This window comes from Aotus nancymaae, unplaced genomic scaffold (genome assembly GCF_030222135.1).
Source record: "Aotus nancymaae isolate 86718 unplaced genomic scaffold, 86718_ANA_hifiasm-v0.15.2.pri h1tg000067l, whole genome shotgun sequence".
Lineage (NCBI taxonomy): Eukaryota > Metazoa > Chordata > Mammalia > Primates > Aotidae > Aotus > Aotus nancymaae.
Genome location: NW_026988482.1, coordinates 5,468,349 through 5,489,438, shown reverse-complemented (window position 1 = coordinate 5,489,438; position 21,090 = coordinate 5,468,349). Strand labels below are relative to the sequence as shown.

The 21,090-nt window shown below is 46.5% G+C and overlaps 1 protein-coding gene, 1 long non-coding RNA gene and 1 pseudogene across 3 annotated transcripts in view; 1 reads left to right on the top strand and 2 right to left on the bottom strand.

Annotated features, from left to right (window-relative positions):
• The window catches only part of LOC110569046 (uncharacterized), a 49,325-nt gene that overhangs the window by 10,685 nt on the left and 17,550 nt on the right, over positions 1-21,090 (top strand). The window contains exons 2-3 of the long non-coding RNA XR_010338934.1: positions 3,766-4,277; positions 12,735-12,840. This is a non-coding gene — a long non-coding RNA (uncharacterized LOC110569046). The remainder of the gene's footprint in view (positions 1-3,765; positions 4,278-12,734; positions 12,841-21,090) is intronic.
• On the bottom strand, positions 4,561-5,464 carry LOC135270845 (heat shock protein HSP 90-alpha-like; annotated as a pseudogene).
• HTR3E (5-hydroxytryptamine receptor 3E) lies at positions 6,581-17,475 on the bottom strand. 2 transcript variants are annotated; one of them, XM_064366862.1, is made up of 9 exons: positions 16,962-17,475; positions 13,623-13,789; positions 12,760-12,804; positions 9,955-10,064; positions 8,929-9,098; positions 8,138-8,298; positions 7,598-7,802; positions 7,218-7,433; positions 6,581-7,098 (listed from the first exon to the last, which is right to left on the bottom strand). In XM_064366862.1, exons 1-9 carry the CDS (start codon positions 17,026-17,028, stop codon positions 6,887-6,889), a joined length of 1,353 nt encoding a protein of 450 aa, XP_064222932.1. In that variant the 5' UTR covers positions 17,029-17,475; the 3' UTR covers positions 6,581-6,886. The 2 variants fall into 2 exon arrangements, with proteins under 2 accessions (XP_064222932.1, XP_064222933.1); XM_064366863.1 differs by lacking the exon at positions 12,760-12,804.

Here is a 21,090-nt window from a genome sequence, read left to right as displayed (position 1 = left end):
CACTTTGGGAGCCCTAAGTGGGTGGGTAACTTGAGGTCAGGAGTTTGAGACCAGCCTGGGCGATGTGGCAAAACCCCGTCTCTAGAAAAAGTACTAAAATTAGCCTGGCATGATGGTGGGTACCTGTAGTTCCAGCTACTCTGGAGGCTGAAGTGGGAGGATTGCTTGAGGCTGGGAGGCAGAGGTTGCAGTGAGCTGAGATTGGACCACTACACTCCAGCTGGGATGATGTAGTGAGACCACATCTCAAAAGAAAAATCGCTTTGAAATAATATCAGATTTACAGACAAGTTGCAAAATAGTGTAGAGAGTTTCCTAATATTTACCCCCTAAAGTTAACAACTTATTTAACCATAGTATAATTATGAAAGTTAGGAAGCTAATGTTAGTACAAAATTATTAAATAAACTACAGATCTTTTTAGAATTTCAACAATTTCCTCCTTCAGTATTAGTTTTCTGTTCCAGGATTAGATCAAAATTTCACATGGCATGTAGTCTCTTCCTAGACTCCTCAAATCTGTGACAATGCCTTAGTCTTTCCTATGTTGCCCAGGCTAGACTTGAACTCCTAGGCTTAAGTTATTCTCCTGCCATAACCTCTTGATTATTTGGGATTACAGGCCGGCACCACCACATCAGGCTCTGACTTTAATACTTTTGATAAGTACTGATCAGTTATTTTGTAGAATGTCACTCATTATGGTTTTTTAAAAGCAGGTTTGTTTGTTTTTTTTTTTTTCTTTTTCTTTTTTTTGAGATGGTGTCTCTTACCCAGGCTGGAGTGCAATGGCACCATCTCAGCTCACTGCAACCACCACCTCCTGGGTTCAAGTGATTCTCATGCCTCAGCCTCCTAAGTAGCTGGGATTACAGGCGCCTGCCACCATATCTGGCTAATTTTTGTATTTTTAGTAGAGACAGAGTTTCACCATGTTGGCCAGGCTGGTCTTGAACTCCTGACCTCGGGTGATCTGCCCACCTCGGTCTTCCAAAGTGCTGGGATTACAGGTGAGAGCCAACCCGCCCGGCCAAGCAGGTTTTTCTAGATATGATTTATATACCATATAGTTCACTTGTTTAAAGTGTACAGTGTTTTAAAATATATTTAGAGATATGCAACTATTACCATAATCTAATTTTAATACTTTAAAAAATCATTCCCAAATAAACATTGTATCCATTACCAATCACTCTCCATTCCTTTCAACCTACCGCTTCTCTCCTCTGTATCTCTAGATCCTGGACATTCATACAAGTAGGTATAACACGGAGTGCCGTGGCACTATCTCAGCTCACTGCAACCTCTGCCTCCTGGGTTCAAGGGATTCTCCTGCCTCAGCCTCCAGAGTAGCTAGGAATACAGGCGCAGCCACCACGCCTGCCTAATTTTTTGTATTTTTAGTAGAAATGGAGTTTCACCATGTTGTCCAGGCTAGTCTCAAACTCCTGTCTTAAGTGATCCACCTGCAGCCTCCCAAATTGTTGGGATTACAGGTGTGAGCCACTGCGCTGGGCCATACAGTGCTTTTTGTGTGTGTGTCTGTCTTTTTTTTAGCATAATGGTTTCAAGGTTTAGCCATTTGTGATGTTTTCAGTACTTCATTCCTTTGCCTGTCCAAATAATATCCCATCGTATGGAGATAGCACATTTTGTTCATCCATTCATCAGGTGATGGACATTTGGGTTGTCTCCATTTCTTGAGTGTTATGAATAACGCTGCTATGAACACTTGTGAAGACTCTGAAAACATTTGTTTTCGTTTATTCTGGGCATACACTTTGGGGTGGATTTTTTGGTCTTATGGTAGCTCTATGTCTAACATTTTGAAAAACTGCCAAACCATTTTCTAAAGTGTCTATACCATTTTGATTTCCAACTTCTTGTTATCCACGCTTGTTATTATCTGTCTTTTTTTTTTGTGGCATATCCATCCTCATGAGGGTGAAGTGTATTGCATTTCTCTAATGACTAATTATGTTGAGCATTTTTTTTTTTTGAGTCTCCTTCTGTTGCCCAGGCTGGAATCTTGGCTCACTGGAACTTCTGCCTCCAGGGTTCAAGCAATTCTCCTGTCTCAGCTTCCTGAGTAGCTGAGACTAAAGGCTCATGCCACCATGCCCAGCTAATTTTTGTATTTTTAGTAGAGACGACGTTTCACCATATTGGTCAGGATGGTCTTGAACTCCTGACCTCAGGTGATCCACCCATCTCAGTCTCCCAAAGTGCTGGCATTACAGGCGTGAGCCACTGTGACTGGCCTGCTTTTTTTTTCTTTTCCTTTTTTTATTCACCTGGGTGCAGGTGGGCATTAGCCTTTTTTTGTTTTTTAAATAGAGATGGGATTTTGCTATTTTGGCCAGGCTGGTCTTGAATTCCTGACCTCGGGTGATCAGCCCACCACAGCCTATGTGCCTACTGGTCATTTGTATATCTTCTTTGGAGAAATGACTATTCAAATTCTTTGCTCGTTTTAATTGATTATTTGTTTATTTATTGTTCAGTTGTAAGAGCTCTTTATGTATTCTGGGTCCTTCAGATATATTCTCCCAGTCTGTAGGTTCTTCTTTTTATTTATTTATTTTTTTTAACTCCTCTTTGCTTCTAGGCCTATAACTAGAAGTCTGTAGGTTCTTTTTTACACTCTCTCTCTTTTTTGTTTTGAGACAGAGTCTCACTCTGGTGCCCAGGCTGGAGTGTAGTGGTGCAATTCCGGTTCACTGCAACCTCTGCCTCCTGGGAACAGTGATTCTCTGCCTCAGCCTCCCGAGTAGCTGGGACTACAGGTGTGTGCCAGACATGTCTCCCTGTTCCTGCATCCTGCTGGCTTCCTTCAGTCCTACCATGTGGTTCCAGGTCCCCTTACATCATCTGCAAAGCAGGCTCTACCCCTTCTGTCCACTAACTTGCCCAATAATTTTTGTATTTTTAGTAGAGATGGGGTTTTGCCACGTTGGCCAGGATGCTCTCAATCTCCTGACCTCAGGTGATCCTCTCGCCTTGACCTCCCAAAGTGCTGGGGTTAAAGGTGTGAGCCACCGTGCCTGGCCTGCAGTAAGTTTTGAAATGAACAAGTGAGAGTCTACCAATTGTGTTCTGTTTCAAGATTGTTTTGATTAATCTGGGCCTCTTGCATTTCCTTTTTTTTTTTCTTTTCTTTTAAACTCATCTATGTTTGTTACAACCTTTTTAAGCAGAGTGTGACTTGGGTAGTACGTTCCATTCACCAGCCTCGCTCTGGGTTATTTTTAAACGCTTTTACAATATGCCTAGGTCAGCTTATAATTTTGCTCCTGCAAACAATATTTTGCTTTGGAAAACAAGCCCTGTGGAGAGTTCCTTCCATCAAGTTGCTTCAGTTTCACATATTTCCAGAGGACTAGTACACGCAGAATTGGCAACTACAGAGGAAGAAAAGTTTAAAAAGTAGATCCTAGAAGATGCACAAATACTTTTCCTCTAAACATCCAGGTATCTCTCAGAACACCTCAGTGACAAACAAATTGGCCTGCTAAGGACTCTGGCTTGATAGCTAAACACTTGAGATCACAAAGTTAATGTTAGATTATATACATCTTCTTTTTGGCGCGGGGAGGGAAGGGATGCAGTTTCACTCTGTCGCCCAGGCAATAATACGGTGGTATGATCTCGGCTCACTGCAACCGCTGCCTCCTGGGTTCAAGCGATTCTCCTGCCTCAGCCTCCCGAGTAGCTGGGATTACAGGCGTCCACCATCACACTCGGCTAATTTTTGTATTTTTATAGAGTGGAGAAAAGCGTGCCTTGGGTGCCTGGGAAACCAGAGCGCAGGATGCCCCACGGCCTGGAGAGGAGTTTGCTCAGGTCTCACCCAGCTCACCTTCCTTCCGCAACCACGCGGAGGAAAATTCTGAAGATGGGTTCCCTGGGACCTGGCAAGTACTTTATTATTATTATTTATTTTTTGACCTAACACCAAATTTATCACTTTTTAAAAACAAGAGATTTTCCCCAAAAGTGAAGAAATAAGAAACAAATCTGGTGTCCATGCATTCCCAGACTCCAGCCTGATTCCAGGATACCTCCTCCTCTCTCAGACCGAGCTGGTTCCCTTGGACTCCAAGGGTGGTATGTGGGTCGAGGGTTCCTTTGTGCTGGGTTCCTTACTGCCTCTCTCCTGAGTTTTAGGGATGGATTCTGCAGGCTTCTTTGCTGTCCCAGAGGTGTCCAGGCTGGTCTCGAACTCCTGACCTCAGGTGATCCGTCCACTTCGGCCTCCCAAAGTGCTGGGATTACAGGTATGAGCCACTGCACCCAGCCTACATACATCTTATGACACACATTACCCCAATCTGTTAAAATAAGCCTATGTTAACTAGAAAAGCATGACTAGCTCTGTTTTAGTGCCTGAAGTATCACAGAATCACTTAGAAGTAGAAAGAACTCTTATGTTCCCCTGAAGTAGTTATTGTCATGCCGTAGAGACTTTTTAAATGTTAAGAAAAGTAACTAAAATAATCCTTGAAAATACATCATCAGAGAGAATAAGGTAGAGTATTAAACACGCAAAGAAGTCTTTCCTCAGCCAGGGCCGTCTGCTTCTTCCAGGCGTGACGTGTCGTGACCTCCTCTGTGGGGGAGCATTTCTTCAGTTACAGCAGCATTGATATCATCAGCAGTTGGACCATCTTCATCAATACCCAGACCAAGTTTGATCATCCTGTAGATCCTGTTAGTATGTGTCTGGGGATCTTCCAGACTGGAGCCAGGAGATGCAGTTTCGTGAAGCAAGATGACCAGATCCTGCAGACTTGTCGTTCATGTCAGCCTCTGCCTTTGGCATTAAGGCATCACTAGTGGAAGGTCAGGGTGCATCCCCAGGTGCTTCTGTGCCGTCATGTAGCCCGTTGTCGAGTTGTTTCACGGGGCTTGAGCTTTCATGATTCTCCCCATGTCTGCTGTCCAGCCGTACGTGCTTGTGACGGTACAGCATAGGAATGTCACCACTTTGACACAATCACCCTTTTGACTTTTTCTCCATCATGTCTTTCATGATTTTTCAGAGGTTCTCGTTCTTTTTTTTCTATTGACAATGTGCATTTTGACTGGTTCTCAAACTTTTTTTTTTCTTTTCCTGTTTCTGTTTTTTCTTCTTCATCTTCTGGAAGTTCCAAACCCTCTGGCGACTGACGCTACAGTCTTACTCTCAAATCCCTTCAGCTGCTGGACAGAGTACTCATTAACGACTCGATCATATAGATCACTTCGAAGCCATGCTTCTGAAGACATTCCACAAAGGCCGGGTTAACTACCTGGCCCTTGGTCTCACCGTGATGTGACAGATATGTTTCTGGTTTGCCTTCCTTCTAGAAAACGCAATGAGATAAACCATCTCATCACCAGAGGCAGATGTGCAGTATCTTTTTTTTTTTTTGAGACAGAGTCTTGCTCTGTCACCAGGTGCCAGGCTGGAGTGCAGTGGCATGATCTCAGCTCACTGCAACCTCCACCTCCCAGGTTCAAGCAGTTTTCCTGCCTCAGCCTCCCGAGTAGCTGGGACTACAGGTGCGTGCTGCCACGCCCAGCTAATTTTTGTATTTTAGTAGAGATGTTGGCCAGGATGATCTTGATCTCTTGACTTTGTGATCCGCCTGCCTTGGGCTCCCTAAGTGCTGGGATTACAGGTGTGAGCCTGTGTCTTAACAGCTCTGAAAGCTTCTTCTATTTTGAGAGTTTATATTTTCCAAGCTTTATGTTTTTAAAGAACTTCTCATAGAACTTTTTGTAGTTCTTTTTATCCTCTGCCAGTTCAGCAAAGAGTTCTAAGGATTTTCTGACCAAATTCTTCCTAATAACTTTCAAAATTTTGCTTTGTTGCAACATCTCAGAAAAAAATATTGAGGGAGATCCTCTGAGTCCATCGCCCCTCTAACGAAGTGCAGATATTCAGGGCTCTTTACCCAAAATACACCAAAAGTTAGCCGGACATGGTAGACATCCCTATAGTCCCAGCTACTCAGGGGCTGAGGCATGAGAATCACTTGAACCCGGGAGGCAGAGGCTGCAGTGAGCCAAGATTGCCCCTAGGCAACAGAGTGAGATGCCGTCTCCAAAATAAAAATAAAAAGCTAAAAAAAAAAAGAAGCAGAAATGAGCTCTCTCAGAAAGATCGTTTTGTAGGAGTAGGAAGTATTGATGATCAGTGAAGTCAGCTGGATAGTTTCCACTCGAAAGGCAAACATCTCAACCTCTTCCTCCATTGGTTGGTCTTGGGACTGGGTTTCCTCAGGCAGCTTGACTAAGGGACCACATGGGCTCTGCAGTGTAGCAGCACCAGGATGCTGAAGAATGCAGGCCTCTTGCATTTCTGTATGAATTTTAGAATCAGCCTGTCAATTTCTGCAAATAAAAGTCAGCCAGGATTTTGATACAGATTGCATTGAATTTGTAGATCAATTTGGGGAGTACTGGCATCTTCACAAGATTTAAGCTTTCCAAATCCTTCTTTTTTTTTTTTTTTGAGACAGGGTCTTGCTCTGCCACCAGGCTGGAGTGCCCGGCTGGTTAAGTTTCTACTCTACGATCTGACAAAGAGCCAGAATCTCTGCAGAATGATTTATTGGGCAAGTTAGTGGACAGAAGAGGTAGAGCCTGCTTTGCAGATGACGTAAGGGGACCTGGAACCACATGGTAGGACTGAAGGAAGCCAGCAGGATGCAGGAACAGGGAGACATGTCTGGCACTGGGGGGCATTGGTCAGCAGGACTAGACTGGGGGTACGCGGAATACAGCAGAGACTCGGTCATCTTTGGGGATATGATAGTTGGTACTCGGGAGAGGGTGAAGACCTGGCTGGCCCCTGGAGGCAAGAGAAGCTCCAGACCGAAGTTCGCAGGTGAGCCCCCGCCTAGGTGTTCCAGAGGCCGATGACGGTGAGGATGGAGGAGGCCATGAAGAGCAGGTAGAGGCGGAAGAGCAGGGCGTCCATCGCGTGGCTGAACTGCACCCACAGCTCCACCGCGTGCTCCCGCTGGGCCCTTGTCCATTCGGAGCCCCCTGTCGGCTCTGCCTCCCCAGGGCCTGGCCTCTGCCCTGCTGACGCCTCTGGCTCCTTAGCACCTACAGAAAGACAGACTCAGCCATGGGCTGCGAATGTCACCTGTGGAGGGAGGGAGGCAGGGAAGGAGGCAGAAGTGGAGAAGGGGAGGTGGGGGAGGAGGAAGTGTGACTTCCCTCACCAGGCGGGTGGGTGGGGGTGAGACCCAGGCCCTCATTTCCCTTCTGGGGTGCAATGGGACGGCATCTCCCTGGGCTGGTGCAGGACAGCAGCAGGGAGTGGAGCCACCGAGGCAGGGGTGGGGGCTGGGTGGTGGCCACGTGCAGCAGGTGGGTGATGAAGATGGTCTCCAGCAGGCTGACCACCATCAGGGACAGGCACAGCGCGAAGTAGACACCTGCAGGCGAGGAGGGCCTGCGTGAGGGCCAGAGGCACCATCTCGAATTTTTTTCTTCTCTTCCAACCTGGCAGGCAGGAAAAGGCAGCCTCCTTTTCCCAGTGTACCTCCCTTCCCTGAGTTAGTTCCCACCCTTCTCTTCCAAAAGGTTGGAGGGGCCATACTGATGAGGGGGGTGCCACTGGTGGGGAGCAAGTCATTCATCATGAGCAGGAAGACGTTGTAGCCCAGCAGGAGTGTTATCTTGAATGGGACACGATTCCCACTTTCCACAGGCAGGTAGAAGCTGAGGGCATCGATGGCAAGCAGAAAGCCACTGGGCACCAGAAGGTTTATGACATAGAGGCTGGGCCTGCGCCTGATGGCCACCTGGTAGGGTAGGAGAGGGCGGTAAGTTGTTTTGGGGTCAGAGGAAACCTCAAATCCAGGAATATCAGTGCCAGTTTCTGTCTCTCCTTTTTTCTTTGGCCTGATATCACCCTGGGATCTGGAGCTGTGTGGAATGCCGCTCTAGAATCTGGTATAGAACCTGCAAAGAGAGAGTTGGGCCAGAGCCATGAGCTTTAGGATGGAGAATGAGGCTGGGGAGCCAGGAGAGGGTAACATTGGGAGACACTGACACTCGGGAGATACACATTTGATGGAGATTCTAGGTGAGGGCAAAAGCGTGGAAGGAAGGAGAGAGCAAGAGCCTCCAAGCTCACATGGAACGCGATCTGGTCATACAGGTTGGCTCCCACGGACATCTTTGCGGTCGCCTTGTTGATGCCCAGGAGCTCCCACTCTCCGTGGGCCTGAAGGATGTCCCGGGATGTGTCTGTTATTTCCCACACTTCCTTCTCCATGCCCAGCAACATGCTGTCCACTGAAAATGAGAACCATCTGAATCACTTTTCAAGGACATAGTTTTCTGGTGGCTCAACTGCACTCTCTTTTTTTTTTTTGAGATGGAGTTTAGCTCTTGTTGCCCAGGCTGGAGTGCAATGGCGCGATCTGGGCTCATGCGACCTCCACCTCCTGGGTTCAAGCGATTCTCCTGCCTCAGCCTCCCAGGTAGCTGGGATTATAGGCATGTGCCACCACACCTGGCTAATTTTGTATTTTTAGTAGAGATGGGATTTCTCTATGTTGGTCAGGCTGGTCTCGAACTCCCGACCTCAGGTGATCTGCCCGCCTCAGCCTCCCAATGCACCGGGATTAGAGGTGTGAACCACCACGCCTAGCCTGCACTCTCGTTTTCTATCCTTTCATTCAACAAATATTTTTGAGCACCTACCACATGCCAGGAAACTTGCCAGGAGCTTGGGATAGTAAGGAGCAAGACAGACTTGGGTTCTGCCTTTATGGAAAATATTTTAGCATTCATGGAGCCTTATTCTTCGTTCCACCCATACTCCTTGGTCACCATTTATTCATAGTTTCTTTATATCTTATTTTCTCTATATTTGTTGGTTGCTCTCATTCACCCCATCCCTGAGACCCTACTGCAACTTACCTGTGTAGAGGAATGAGCTGAAGGTGAGTGTGCAGTTCTGCTCGTCAAAGGGGAAGTAGAAGATGTCCAGGTTACAGATACTGGCCACCTTCATGGGCTTCTTATATCTGATACGACCTTCACTACTTACATATGCTATGAGGTCTTTTGGGGTCTTATCCACATCCATGCTGGAGGAGAGATGAGGCAGGAGGCAGGTGCTGTGGTTTCTCTTTTTTTTTTTTAATTGAGACAGGGTCTTGCTCTGTCACCCAGGCCGGAGTGCAGTGGCGCAATCTCAGCTCACTGCAGTCTCCATGTCCTGGGCTCAAATGATCCTCCTGCCTCAGCCTTAGCCTCGCAAGTACCTGGGACTACAGGTGCACCACCAGGCCTGGCTAATTTTTTTTTTTTTTGAGACAGAGTTTTGCTCTGTGACCAGGCTGGAGTGCATACTGGTTTTAGCACTGACTGGCCCCCCTAGTCGAGGCCTGAGACGGGGTACATTTCTAATATACCCGGATGGTGCAATCTCAGCTCACTGCAACCTCTGCCTCCCAGGTTCAAGTGATTCTCCTGCCTTAGCCTCTTAGTAGCTGGGATTACAAGCGCACACCACCACGCCCAGCTAATTTTTGTATTTTTTACTAATAGAGATGGGGTTTCACCATGTTGGCCAGGATGGTCTCAATCTCTTGACCTTGTGATCCACCCCCCTCAGCCTCCCAGAGTGCTGGGATTACAGGCGTAAACCACCACTCCTGGCCTGCCTTTTTTTTTTTTTTTTTTTTAAGAGATGAGGTTTTGCCATGTTGCGCAGGCCGGTCTCAAACTCCTGAACTCAAATGATCCACCCACTTTGGCCTCCCAAAGTGCTGGGATTACAGGCATGAGCCACTGCCCCAGGCCCAGTTTCTCTTCTTATCTCTCTGGTTGTTTCTTAGCCATCTAAAGACCACTTACAGTGGCCCCAGTGGTAAACCGTGATCTCTATGGATACCAGGAGACAGAACTTCCCTTTGACTTTCCCCAGCCCTTGATACGCACAACTCAATGATGAAAATGTCTGGGAGCCACAGGTTCTTGGCTGCCATGCTCATCTTCGTGATGCCCTCGCACTCCTCTGGGTTCCAGCTGATAAATGGGTTATCCCAAACCTAGAGTCCAGGCAGAGGAGACGTGAGAGCCTGAGATCAGTTGGAGTTATTTTCTCTTTGCCCTTCCATTTCTTCTTTTAAAAAAAAGTTATGAAATACTTCAAGCATATAGAAGAAAAATATATAAAATACTATGATAAACATTTATGTATCTATAACACAGATTTGTGACATTAATATTTTATTACATTTACTTGCTTTTTTTCAAGAAATGAGTTTTTTGTTTTTTTTTTTTCGAGACGGAGTCTCACTCTGTTGCCAGGCTGGAGTGCAGTGGCACGATCTTGGCTCACTGCAACCTCTGCCTCCTGGGTTCAAGTGATTCTCCTGCCTCAGCCTCCCAAGTCCTTAGTAGCTGGGACTACAGGCTTGCATCACCATGCTCAGCTAATTTTTGTATATTTTACTAACAGAGACGGGGTTTCACCCTGTTGGGCAGGATGGTATCAATCTCTTGACCTTGTGGTCCACCCGACTCGGTCTCCCAAAGTGCTGGGATTACAGGTGTGAGTCACTGCGCCTGGCCAAGAAATGAGAATTATAGATAAAATCGAACCTGCCTGGGACCATTTCTTCATAAATGTTCATCCCTCTGCTTTCCCACTTTAGTGGAAAATTACTGATGATCAGGGAAATCATCTCCTTTCCACAGTAGGAATGAGATTTAGAATCGAAGGATCAATAACTCAGCCTCTCTGAGCTAGAATTTTTTTTGGCATGAAATAATGGTAGTGGTGCATATCCAATGAAATCGGGCATGTGGGAGGGTTTTATGAACTGTAACGTTCAGAGGTCATTATGTATTAGTATCTAGCGAGGTCTAAACTGTCTTCTAGGCATTTTCCACTGGTCTCTTGCAAGGAGGCCTTGAACAAGCCCTTGGATCCTTGGAAATCAAGAGCATAGTGGCCTTTCTCTCCTGGGTAGATGCTGGAACCATCTTTTCTTGCCTTGCTGGTGACCAGCACTTTTTTCCAAGGCTGGTGACCTAGTTTGGAAAATGTTTTCGAGGATTATCCAACTCTGGGGGGGCCTGGTCTAGAGGCGCTTTCTGTGTCAGAAGCTGTAGTTTATGGCCACGGCCAGAACAGGGGGCTCTATACCTATTAGATAAATGTTCGTATGCAATCAGTGGTTCTCAAAAGACACTGCACACAAAACGCCTGGGGGTTGTGTTGAAATGCAGATTCTGATTCTGTAGGTAGGGTGACTAAATCATCCTGGTTTGCCAGAAACTTTCTGGCTTTCAGCATTGCCTGGTCACCCTAGTCCAGGCCTGAGGGGCACATTTCTCATAAGCTTCCGGTGGTGGTCTGGGAACCACGCTTGAGAGCAAGAGCAGGTGATTGTTATTATCTTTACCCAGCGCCTTCCTTCCTTTGTTTCCTCCAAGCAGGCTTTTCTTTTCTTTTTGAGGTGGAGTCTCACTCTGTTGCCCAGGCTGGAGTGTAGTGGTGCCGTCTCGGCTCACTGCAACCTCTGCTTCCCAGGTTCAAGTGATTCTCCTGCCTCAGCCTCCCGAGTAGCTGGGATTACAGGTGTGCACCACCACACCCGGGTAATTTTTTGTATTTTTGGTAGAGACGAGGTTTCACCATGTTGGCCAGGCTGGTCTCGAACTCCTGACCTCAAGTGATCTGCCTACCTTGCGCCTCCCAAAGTGTTGAGATTACAGGGGTGAGCCACTGAGCATAACCATCAAGCAGGAAGTTGGAAACTTAATTCATTTACTTTCATTTCCCCACATCCTTCCACACACCTTGTTTCCTTATCAATGCAATTAAGATACAAGTTTTCCATTGGGTCATACTTTGACTACATCCATAGATTTCCTTTTCTTTCTTTCTTTCTTTCTTTCTTTCTTTCTTTTTGTTTTTCATGAGACAGAGTCTCGCTCTGTCACCTAGGCTGGAGTGCAGTGGAGAAATTTTGGCCCACTGCAACCTCCACTTCCCAGGTTCAAGTGATTCACCTGCCTCAGCCTCCTGAGTAGCTGGGACTACAGGTGAGAGCCACCACGCCAAGCTAATTTTTATATTTTCAGTAGAGGTGGGGTTTCACCATATTGGCCAAGATGGTCTCAATCTCTTGACCTCATGATCCGCCCGCCTCAGCCTCCCAAAGTGCTGGGATTACAGGCGTGAGCCAGCGCTCCCAGCCAGATTAACCTTCTTAATCATGCTGTTAAAATCACTATATATTTACTCCTTTTCGACTTGATTTTTTTTTTTTTTTGAGATGGAGTCTCAGTCTGTCACCCAGGCTGGAGTGCAGTAGCGGGATCTCGGCTCACTGCAACCTCCGCTTCCCAGGTTCAAGTGATTCTCCTGCCTCAGCCTCCTGAGTTGCTGGGATTACAGACACCTGCCACCATGCCCAGCTAATTTTTGTATTTTCAGTAGAGATGGGGTTTCACCATGTTGGCCAGGATGGTCTCAAACTCCTGACCTCAAGTGATCCACCCACCTCGGCCTCCCAAAGTGCTGGGATTACAGGCGTGAACCACCGCGCCCGGCATCTCCTTGATTTTTGAAAGCAGTGTATTAAAGCCTCTAACCATTATGGCAGATTTTCCCATTTCTCTTTCATGTGTTTCAAAGCAATGTTAGGAACATAAACACTCGTAATTATTATATCTTTGTGTAAAATCCTTTTTGATCGTAACTGCAGGGAGAGAAGGAAGTGTTGTCCGTACCATTTCCAGCCACAGGAATGATGACAAGAGGTGCAGCTGTTCATCCTGCCAAAAGAAATTCCTGTTTCCGTCACGTTGCCGGTAAGAGGTCTGCTCATCTCCCCACTTCCCATGCTGGTTGGCCAACTCCCAAGGTATATAAAGGCGATATGTGGTGAAGGCCGGTGTTACAAGTCAGGCACAAAAGCTTGATCAAAACAGATGTGTTAGGCTGTGGGCAGGGGAGTTCACAGCAGGGAGGGAGGAAGGTAGTCCTTCTCAACCCTGGCCGCATGTGAGAATAAATCGAGAAGCTTAAAAATATCAATATGGTTGGGCGTGGTGGCTCACACCTGTAATCCCAGCACTTTAGGAGGCTGAGGTGGGTGGATCACTTGAGGTCAGGAGTTCAAGACCAGCCTGGCCAACAAGGTGAAACCCTGTTTCTACTAAGAATATAAGAATTAACTGGGCATGGTGGCACATGCCTGTAATCCCAGCTACTTGGGAGGCTGGGGCAGGAGAATCGTTTGAACCCGGGAGGCGGAGATTGCAGTGAGCCAAGATCATACAGCTGCACTCCAGCCTGGTGACAGAGTGAGACTCTATCTCAAAAATAAGTAAATAAAGAAATGGATGCTTGGGTTTCATCCAACCAGAACCTCTGGGATTAGATCCTGGTCTCTGGTATGTAGCCAGAGGGAGAAGGAAAGATTCTCTTCCACGTGCTGTCGTACCTCTCCCTGCTGCCCTGGACAGAGCTTCTTTGAGATCCCCATGCCAAGGCCACCTAGCAGTGGCAGGGGAAGCAGAAATGTGGCTAAGGGCTCTGGGGGGCCGCATTGCCAGGGGCACTCGGGAGGGCTAGAGGGGTCGGCACTCACCACGTCCAGGATGGCAGACATCGTGAAGGAGATGTTGACTCGGGTGGGGATGCTGACGTTGGTGACTGGACGGAAGGCCCTTCTCTCAAACACTGAATTCAGAGCAGTGGGATCCGCCCCGTGCCGGCCAAACCCTGAGCAATTGATGGTGAAAGTAACGCCCCTTCCTGTAGCGGACATCGAATGTGTGAGATGAAGGAGAGCAACCTGGTGCTCCCTATATCAGAGGGACCCCAAGGCAGGGCCTGGGGTTGCCGGTGATAAGATGAAAGCTAACATGTTGAGCACACGCTATGTGTCAGGTGTATTCTAAGCCCTTTAAAAATGGATTACCTCATTTAATCCTCCCAATCCCCTAATCAGGTAGATACTGCTTTACCCTCATGTAATAAACGAGCTAACTAAGATGCATTAGGAGGAAGTAACTTCCCACAGTCAGACAAGAAAAGGCAGAAGCCGGACTTGGCCTGAACCCAGGTTTGTCTGCTGCTGCTGTGCTGTGCCCCCCAGGGATGAGATGAAGAATGGGGAGGGGATCACCGAGAGGGGTCCAGACGCTGGGCGCTTCCCTCCGAGGCCCAGGAGGATGGGGCGAGCTGGAATGCAAATGCCGGAAGCTAACGTGGCAAAGCTGAGTTAGACCTCCAGCCTTCTTTCTAGTATTTCTGTCTCCATGCAAAGCGTGCCCAAATCTGTATGCAAACTGAGCCTGAAACGTTGATAGTCATCCGATAGGATGACAGTCCTGGGGCCCTGAGAGGACACACCTGTTTTCACCCTGGTGGCCCCAACCTCCCTTCTCCTTACTTCACTGCCCAGCTTTATCACCAGCTTACTAGTTTGAGGCTTTAAAAAAGTTTTATTTTATTTTATTTATTATTATTATTATTTTGTGAGATGGAGTTTCGCTCTTGTTACCCAGGCTGGAGTGCAATGGCGCGATCTCGGCTCACCGCAACCTCCACCTCCTGGGTTCAGGCAATTCTCCTGCCTCAGCCTCCTGAGTAGCTGGGATTACAGGCACGCGCCACCATGCCCAGCTAATTTTTTGTATTTTTAGTAGAGATGGGGTTTCACCATGTTGACCAGGATGGTCTCGATCTCTTGACCTCGTGATCCACCCGCCTCGGCCTCCCAAAGTGCTGGGATTACAGGCATGAGCCACCGTGCTGAGCCTATTTTATTTTTAATGAACATACAATAATTGTGCATATTTATTAATTTGTGTTTTTTGTGTTTTTTTTTTTTTTCTTTTTGAGACAGCGACTCACTCTGCTGCCCAGTCTGGAGTGCAGTGGTGCAATCACTGTAGCCTCAACGACTCTGAGCTTAGGGGATCCTCCCACCTCAGCCTCCCAAGTAACTGGGACTACAGGCACTCCCTACCACACTTAGCTAATTTTTTTTTCTTAGTGAGACAGAGTCTCACTCTGTTGCCAGGCTGAAGTACAGTGGCATGATCTCAGCTCACTGCAACCTCCACCTTCCAGGTTCAAGCAATTCTCCTGCCTTAGCCTTCTGAGTAGTTGGGACTACAGGCATGCACGACCACGCACCACCACACACCACCATGCCCTGCTAATTTTTTGTATTTTTAGTGGAGACGGGGTTTCACCATGTTGGCCAGGATGGTCTCCATCTCTTGACCTTGCGATTCACCTGCCTCGGCCTCCCAAAGTGCTGGGATTACAGACATGAGCCACCACGCCCAGCCAATACTTGGCTTTTTAAAAAACATTTTGTAGAGATGGAGTCTCACTATGTTGCCCAGGCTGGTCTCAAATTCCTGGGCTCCAGTGATTCTCCCACCTGTGCCTCCCAAAGTTCTGGCATTATAGGTGTGAGCCACCATGCCCAGCCACATAGCTATTTTCAGAAGTGTGGAGGTTTTTTTTTTAATTTTTAAATTTTTTTAGATGGAGTCTCACTCTGTCGCCCAGGCTGGAGTGAAGAGGCATGATCTTGGCTCACTGCAACCTCAGCCTCCTGGGTTCAAGTGATTCTCCTGCCTCAGCCTCCCAAGTAGCTGGGATTACAGGTGCCCACCACCATGTCAAGCTAATTTTTTAGTTTTTAGTAGACATGGGGTGTCACCATGTTAGCCGGGCTGGTCTTGAACTCCTGACCTCAGGTGATCTGCCTGCCTTGGCCTCCCAAAGTGCTGGGATTACAGGCGTGAGCCAACTCTCCTGGCCTGTCTTACCCTCTCCTAACTAATACAATTTTAAATTTTCTACTGGTGAAAATCTGTTGGAGGAGCAACAACCTGGAATGAGAGAGATGATTGATAACCTCTGTGCCAAGGACAGAGCCTCATTCGTCCCCAACGTCACAGTGCTTTCCAGGCACATTCTTAAACCTCTCTAAGAACAGTGAATACTCGTTTGTCAACCCCTGTGTACAAGTGCCCAGAGGCGCTTTCGTAACATTTTATGCTGCCCAGACCGGGTGCACAATTTGTGTCTCTTCCCTGTGCTGGCCTTTAGAGTCACCTCTGGCTCAGTCCTCTCCTGCTCCCCCTTATCCGAAGTCACGGAATAATCTAAGGAGGAGAGATGGCATTTATTGGCACTCTCACCAAGCGCCAGGCACTGCGCTTCTCTTCCCGAATCCTCACAACCCTGCAAGGTAGGTTCTGTTTTACAGATGAGGAAGCTGGAGCTCAGAGAAGTTAAGCAGTGTGACAAAGTTTACACAACTAGCAACGGGAGACACTAACATTCAAACCCAGGTCCATCTGTCTCCAAATCCCATGTTCTTGTCTCTCTACCATCCTGACTCCGTGGAAGAGAAGCACGTTCTACTCTCACCCTGAACCTGCTGTCTTCTGGCATTTTACCTAGCCTAGAGCCCTTGGACCCGGGGGAGGTGGATGAGGAAATCATGGCTAAAGTAGGTGGGGACTTTGCTACAATGGTTTGGGTTTCTGTAGAGAGAAGGAATTACACCTGTGGGTAGGAAGACGGGTGTATAAAGAAGCTAAATACAGAGAAGACAATCGTGCACGGTTGTCTTTCATGCGGAATATCCATGAGGAAAAGACAGACTTTTCAAGTAGTATTGAGAAAACTGGATCTCCATATGCAAAAGGATCAAGTTTGCTGGCGTTGAACTCTATTTTTCAAGAAGAAAACTAGAAGTGCTCTTGTGTGGCGTGTAACTGGAAGGGGATTTTCCATCTTTCAGAGAAGGAAAGTCTGTGTGGGCATCATGGTAACGTAGTTATGAAAGTACTCTATCCATCTTAGTCTCTAGGAGTTGGAAATTTGAAAGAAGTTCCTAGATGTTCTGCTAGGGACGGGTCCTCCTTCTTCCCCCTTCCCCCAGCATCTTTCTTACCTTGAAGCAGAAGACTGAGAATGAGGTAGAAGGAAAATCTTTTCCTGTGGAACCAGCTGCCTTCCATCTTCTTTGTCTAAATCTTCTCTGAACATGTACTGGGACTCAGGACTGCCCAGATTAAAGGAGTGCGGGCCACACCTAGAGTCTGACTTTGAATACTGATCGCATTGGTTGACCACTGACATCTGTAACCTTCCTGGAAAGAGTGTTCCGCTTGTCTTGTTCTTGCCTATGCTTGAGGCCCAGTCTGCTTTTAAGACTTTGTCTTAGGCATTTCACTACGATGTCTATGGTTATTGGTAGCTCATACGTGCAGACCTTGGTGAGGTTCCTCAGTCTGAAGACTCCTCTCTTCCATTCTGGAAAATTCTCAGACATTTATGAACGTTTCACTTCCTCTATTTTCTTTTTAAACGTGTTCAATGGTTTCCTTCTACCTTAGTGCCTTTTATTGCTGTTGTAACAAATCACAAACCTAGTGGCTTAAACTAAACACAATTTGTTATTTTACTGTTCCGTGGGTCAGAAGTCTCAAATGGGCCTCACTGGGCTAAAATTAACGCCTCAGCAGGACTGCATTCCTTCTGGACGCTCTAGAGGAGGATCCATTTCCTTGCCTTTTCCAGAGCTTTTGTTTTTTTGAGACAGGATTTCACTCTGTTGACCAGGCTGGAGTGTAGTGGTGCAATCACGACTCACTGCAGCCTTGACCTCCTGGGCTCAAGGGATCTTTTTGTCTGAGCCTCCTGAGTAGCTGGAACCACAGGTGCAAGCCACCAAGCCTGGCTATTTTTTTTTTTTTTTTTTTAGTAGCGATGAGGTCTCACTCTGTTGCCTAGGCTGATCTTGAACTCCTGGCTTCGAGTGATCCTCCAACCTCGACGTCCCAAAGTGCTGGAATTATAGACATGAGCCATTGCACCTGGCCTTTTCCAGCTTTAAATTGCCTACATTTCGTGGTTCATTGTTTTTACTTCTCCATCTTCAAAACCAGCAACACCAGGCAATCTTTCTCACAAGGCATCTCATTTCTCTGGTTCTTATTTTCTTCTCTCTCTTTCTTCCACTTATAGAGCCTTTGTGATTGCACTGGGTCCATTTGGACAATCTAGAATAATCTCCCCATCTCAAAGTCAGCTAATTAGCAACCTGAATTCCATCTGCAACCTTAACCCTCCTTTTCTATATCACCTAAGGTTCCAGAGATTAGGATGTGGGCAAATTCTGGGAGCCATTATTCTGCCTAGCACACCTCTCTTTCCTATTTTCCACCTTTTAATCTCTATCCCTAATGATTTCTTCAGATCTAACTTCCAGGAAAAAAATTCTCTTTTCAACTGTGTTTATCTTATTTTATTTTATGACGGAGTCTCACTCTGTTGCCCAGGCTGGAGTGCAGTGGCATGATCTTGGCTCACTGTAGCCTCTGCCTCCTTGGCTTGAGCTATTCTCTTGCCTCACCCTCCTGAGTAGCTGGGACTACAGGCTTATGCCACCACACCTGGCTAATTTTTGTATTTTTAGTAGAGATGGGGTTTCGCCATGTTGGCCAGACTTGTCTCAAACTCCTGACCTCAGATGATCTGCCTGCCTCAGCCTCCCAAGGTGCTGGGATTACAGATGTGAGCCACCGTGCCTGGCCCTCAACTGTGTCTAATCTGTCCATCTAATCTGTCCACTGAGTCTTTTTTTTTTTTTTTTTTTAAGAGACAGGGTCTCACTGTCTCCCAGGCTGGAGTGCAGTGGCATGATCATAGGTCCCTGTAGCCTTGGACTCCCGGCTCAAGCAATCCTGCCACCTCAGCTTCCCAAGTAGCTGGGACTACAGGTGCGTGCCACCATGTCTGGCTAATTTTTTTTTTTTATTATTGTTTCTAAAGACCAGGCCTTGCTATGCTGCCCAGGCTGGTGTTGAACTCCTGACCTCAAGTGATCTTCCTGTCTCAGCCCCTCAAAGCACTGGAATGACAGGCATGAACCACTACGGCTGGCTGTTTACCCATTTTTAAACCAAGTTGTTTTTTGTTGTTGAGTTTCAGGAGTTCTATGACCAGTTTGGATATTAATTCCTTATCAGCTATATAATTTGCAAATGTTTTCTCCCATTGTGTAGGTTGTCTTTTTTCCCTCTGTTAATAGTGTCTTCTGATGCATAGATTTTTAGGCCGGGTACGGTGGCTCACTCCTATAATCCTGACTACTCAGGAGGCTGAGGCAGGAGAATCGCTTGAACCCGGGAGGTGGAGGTTGTGGTGAGCCGAGATTGCAGCACTGCACTCCAGCCTGGGCAACAGAGCAAGACTCCTTCTCAAAAATAAATAAATATTAATTAATGAAAAAGTTCAGGCACGGTGGCTCACGCCTGTAAACCCAGCACTTTGGGAGGCCGAGGTAGGCGGATCACCAGGTCAAGAGATCCAGACCATGGTGAAACATGGTGAAACTCCGTCTCTCTAAAAATACAAAAATTAACCAGGTGTGGTGGCACACGCCTGTAGTCCCAGCTCCTTGGGAGGCTAAGGCAGGAGAATCGCTTGAACTCGGGAGGCAGATGTTGCAGTGAGCCGAGATCACGACACTGCACTCCAGCCTGGGTGACAAAGTGAGACTCCATATCAAAAAAATAAACAAAAATCAAGTAAAATAATTAAAATAAAATAAAAAAGGTTTTTAATATTTTCATGAAGCACAATTTGTCTGTCTTTTCTTTTGTTGCCTGTGCCTTTTGCCATATCCAAGAAATCATTGCTCAGTCCAGTGTTGTGACGCTTTTGCCCTGTGTGTTCTTCTAGGAGTTTTATTGTTTTAGGTCTAGCTTCAATCTTTTATCCATTTTGAGTTAATTTTGGTATATGGTTTTAGGTAAGGGTCAAACTTTATTGTTTTTCACATGGATATCCAGTTTTGCCAACACTACTTGAAAAGTCTGTCTTTTTTTTTTTTTTGAGATGGAGTTTCGCTCTTGTTACCCAGGCTGGAGTGCAATGGCGCGATCTCAGCTCACCGCAACCTGCGCCTCCTGGGTTCAGGCAATTCTCCTGCCTCAGCCTCCTGAGTAGCTGGGATTACAGGCACGCGCCACCATGCCCAGCTAATTTTTTGTATTTTTAGTAGAGACGGAGTTTCACCATGTTGACCAGGGTGGTCTCGATCTCTTGACCTCATGATCCACCTGCCTTGGCCTCCCAAAGTGCTGGGATTACAGGCGTGAGCCACCGTGCCCGGCAAGTCTGTCTTTTTCATACTCCATGTTATGTTTAAAAAACACAAAAAAAGTCTGTCTTTTCCCCATTGGAACTCTTGCAAAAATCATTTGGCTATTTATGTGAGAGTTTATTTCTGGGTCCTTTATTCTATTCTATTCCATTGGTCTATATGTCTGTCTTTTTGTTTTTTAGGCAGAGTCTCACTCCGTCGCCCAGGCTGGAGTGCAATGGCACGATCTCGGCTCACTGCAACCTCTGCCTCCTGGGTTCAAGAGATTCTCCTGCTTCAGCCTCCCAACTAGCTGAGATTACAGGTGCCTGCCACAACACTCCACTGATTTTTGTAATTTTAGTAGAGATGGGATTTCGCCATGTTGGTCAGTCTGGTCTCGAACTACTGACTTCAGGTGATTCAGCTGCCTTGGCCTCCCAAAGCGCTGGGATTACAGACATGAGCCACCGTGCCTGGCCTGTGGTACGTTTTGAAATTAGGGAGTGTGAATCTTCCAGCTTAATTTTTTTTTTTAAAGACTGTTTCAGGTATTCAAGGTCCTTTGACATCCCATATGAATTTTAGGATGGATTTTTCTATTTCTGCAAAAATCGACATTGGGATGTTGATAGGAATTGCACTGAGTCTGTTCATTGCTTTAACTAGTATTGACATTTTCACAATTTTATGTCTTCCAATCCATGAACATGAGATGTGTTTCCACTTGTTTATATTTAAAAAAATTTCTTTCACCAATATTTTATAGTTTCCATTGTACAATAATTTTACTTCTTTAGCTAATTCCCAAGTATTTTTTTTCCTTTTGATGCCATTGTAAATGGAGTTGTTTTTGTAACTTCCTTTTCTGATCATTCATTGTTGATGTACAGAAATGCAACTCGCTTTTGTTCTTTTGCTTTGTATCCTG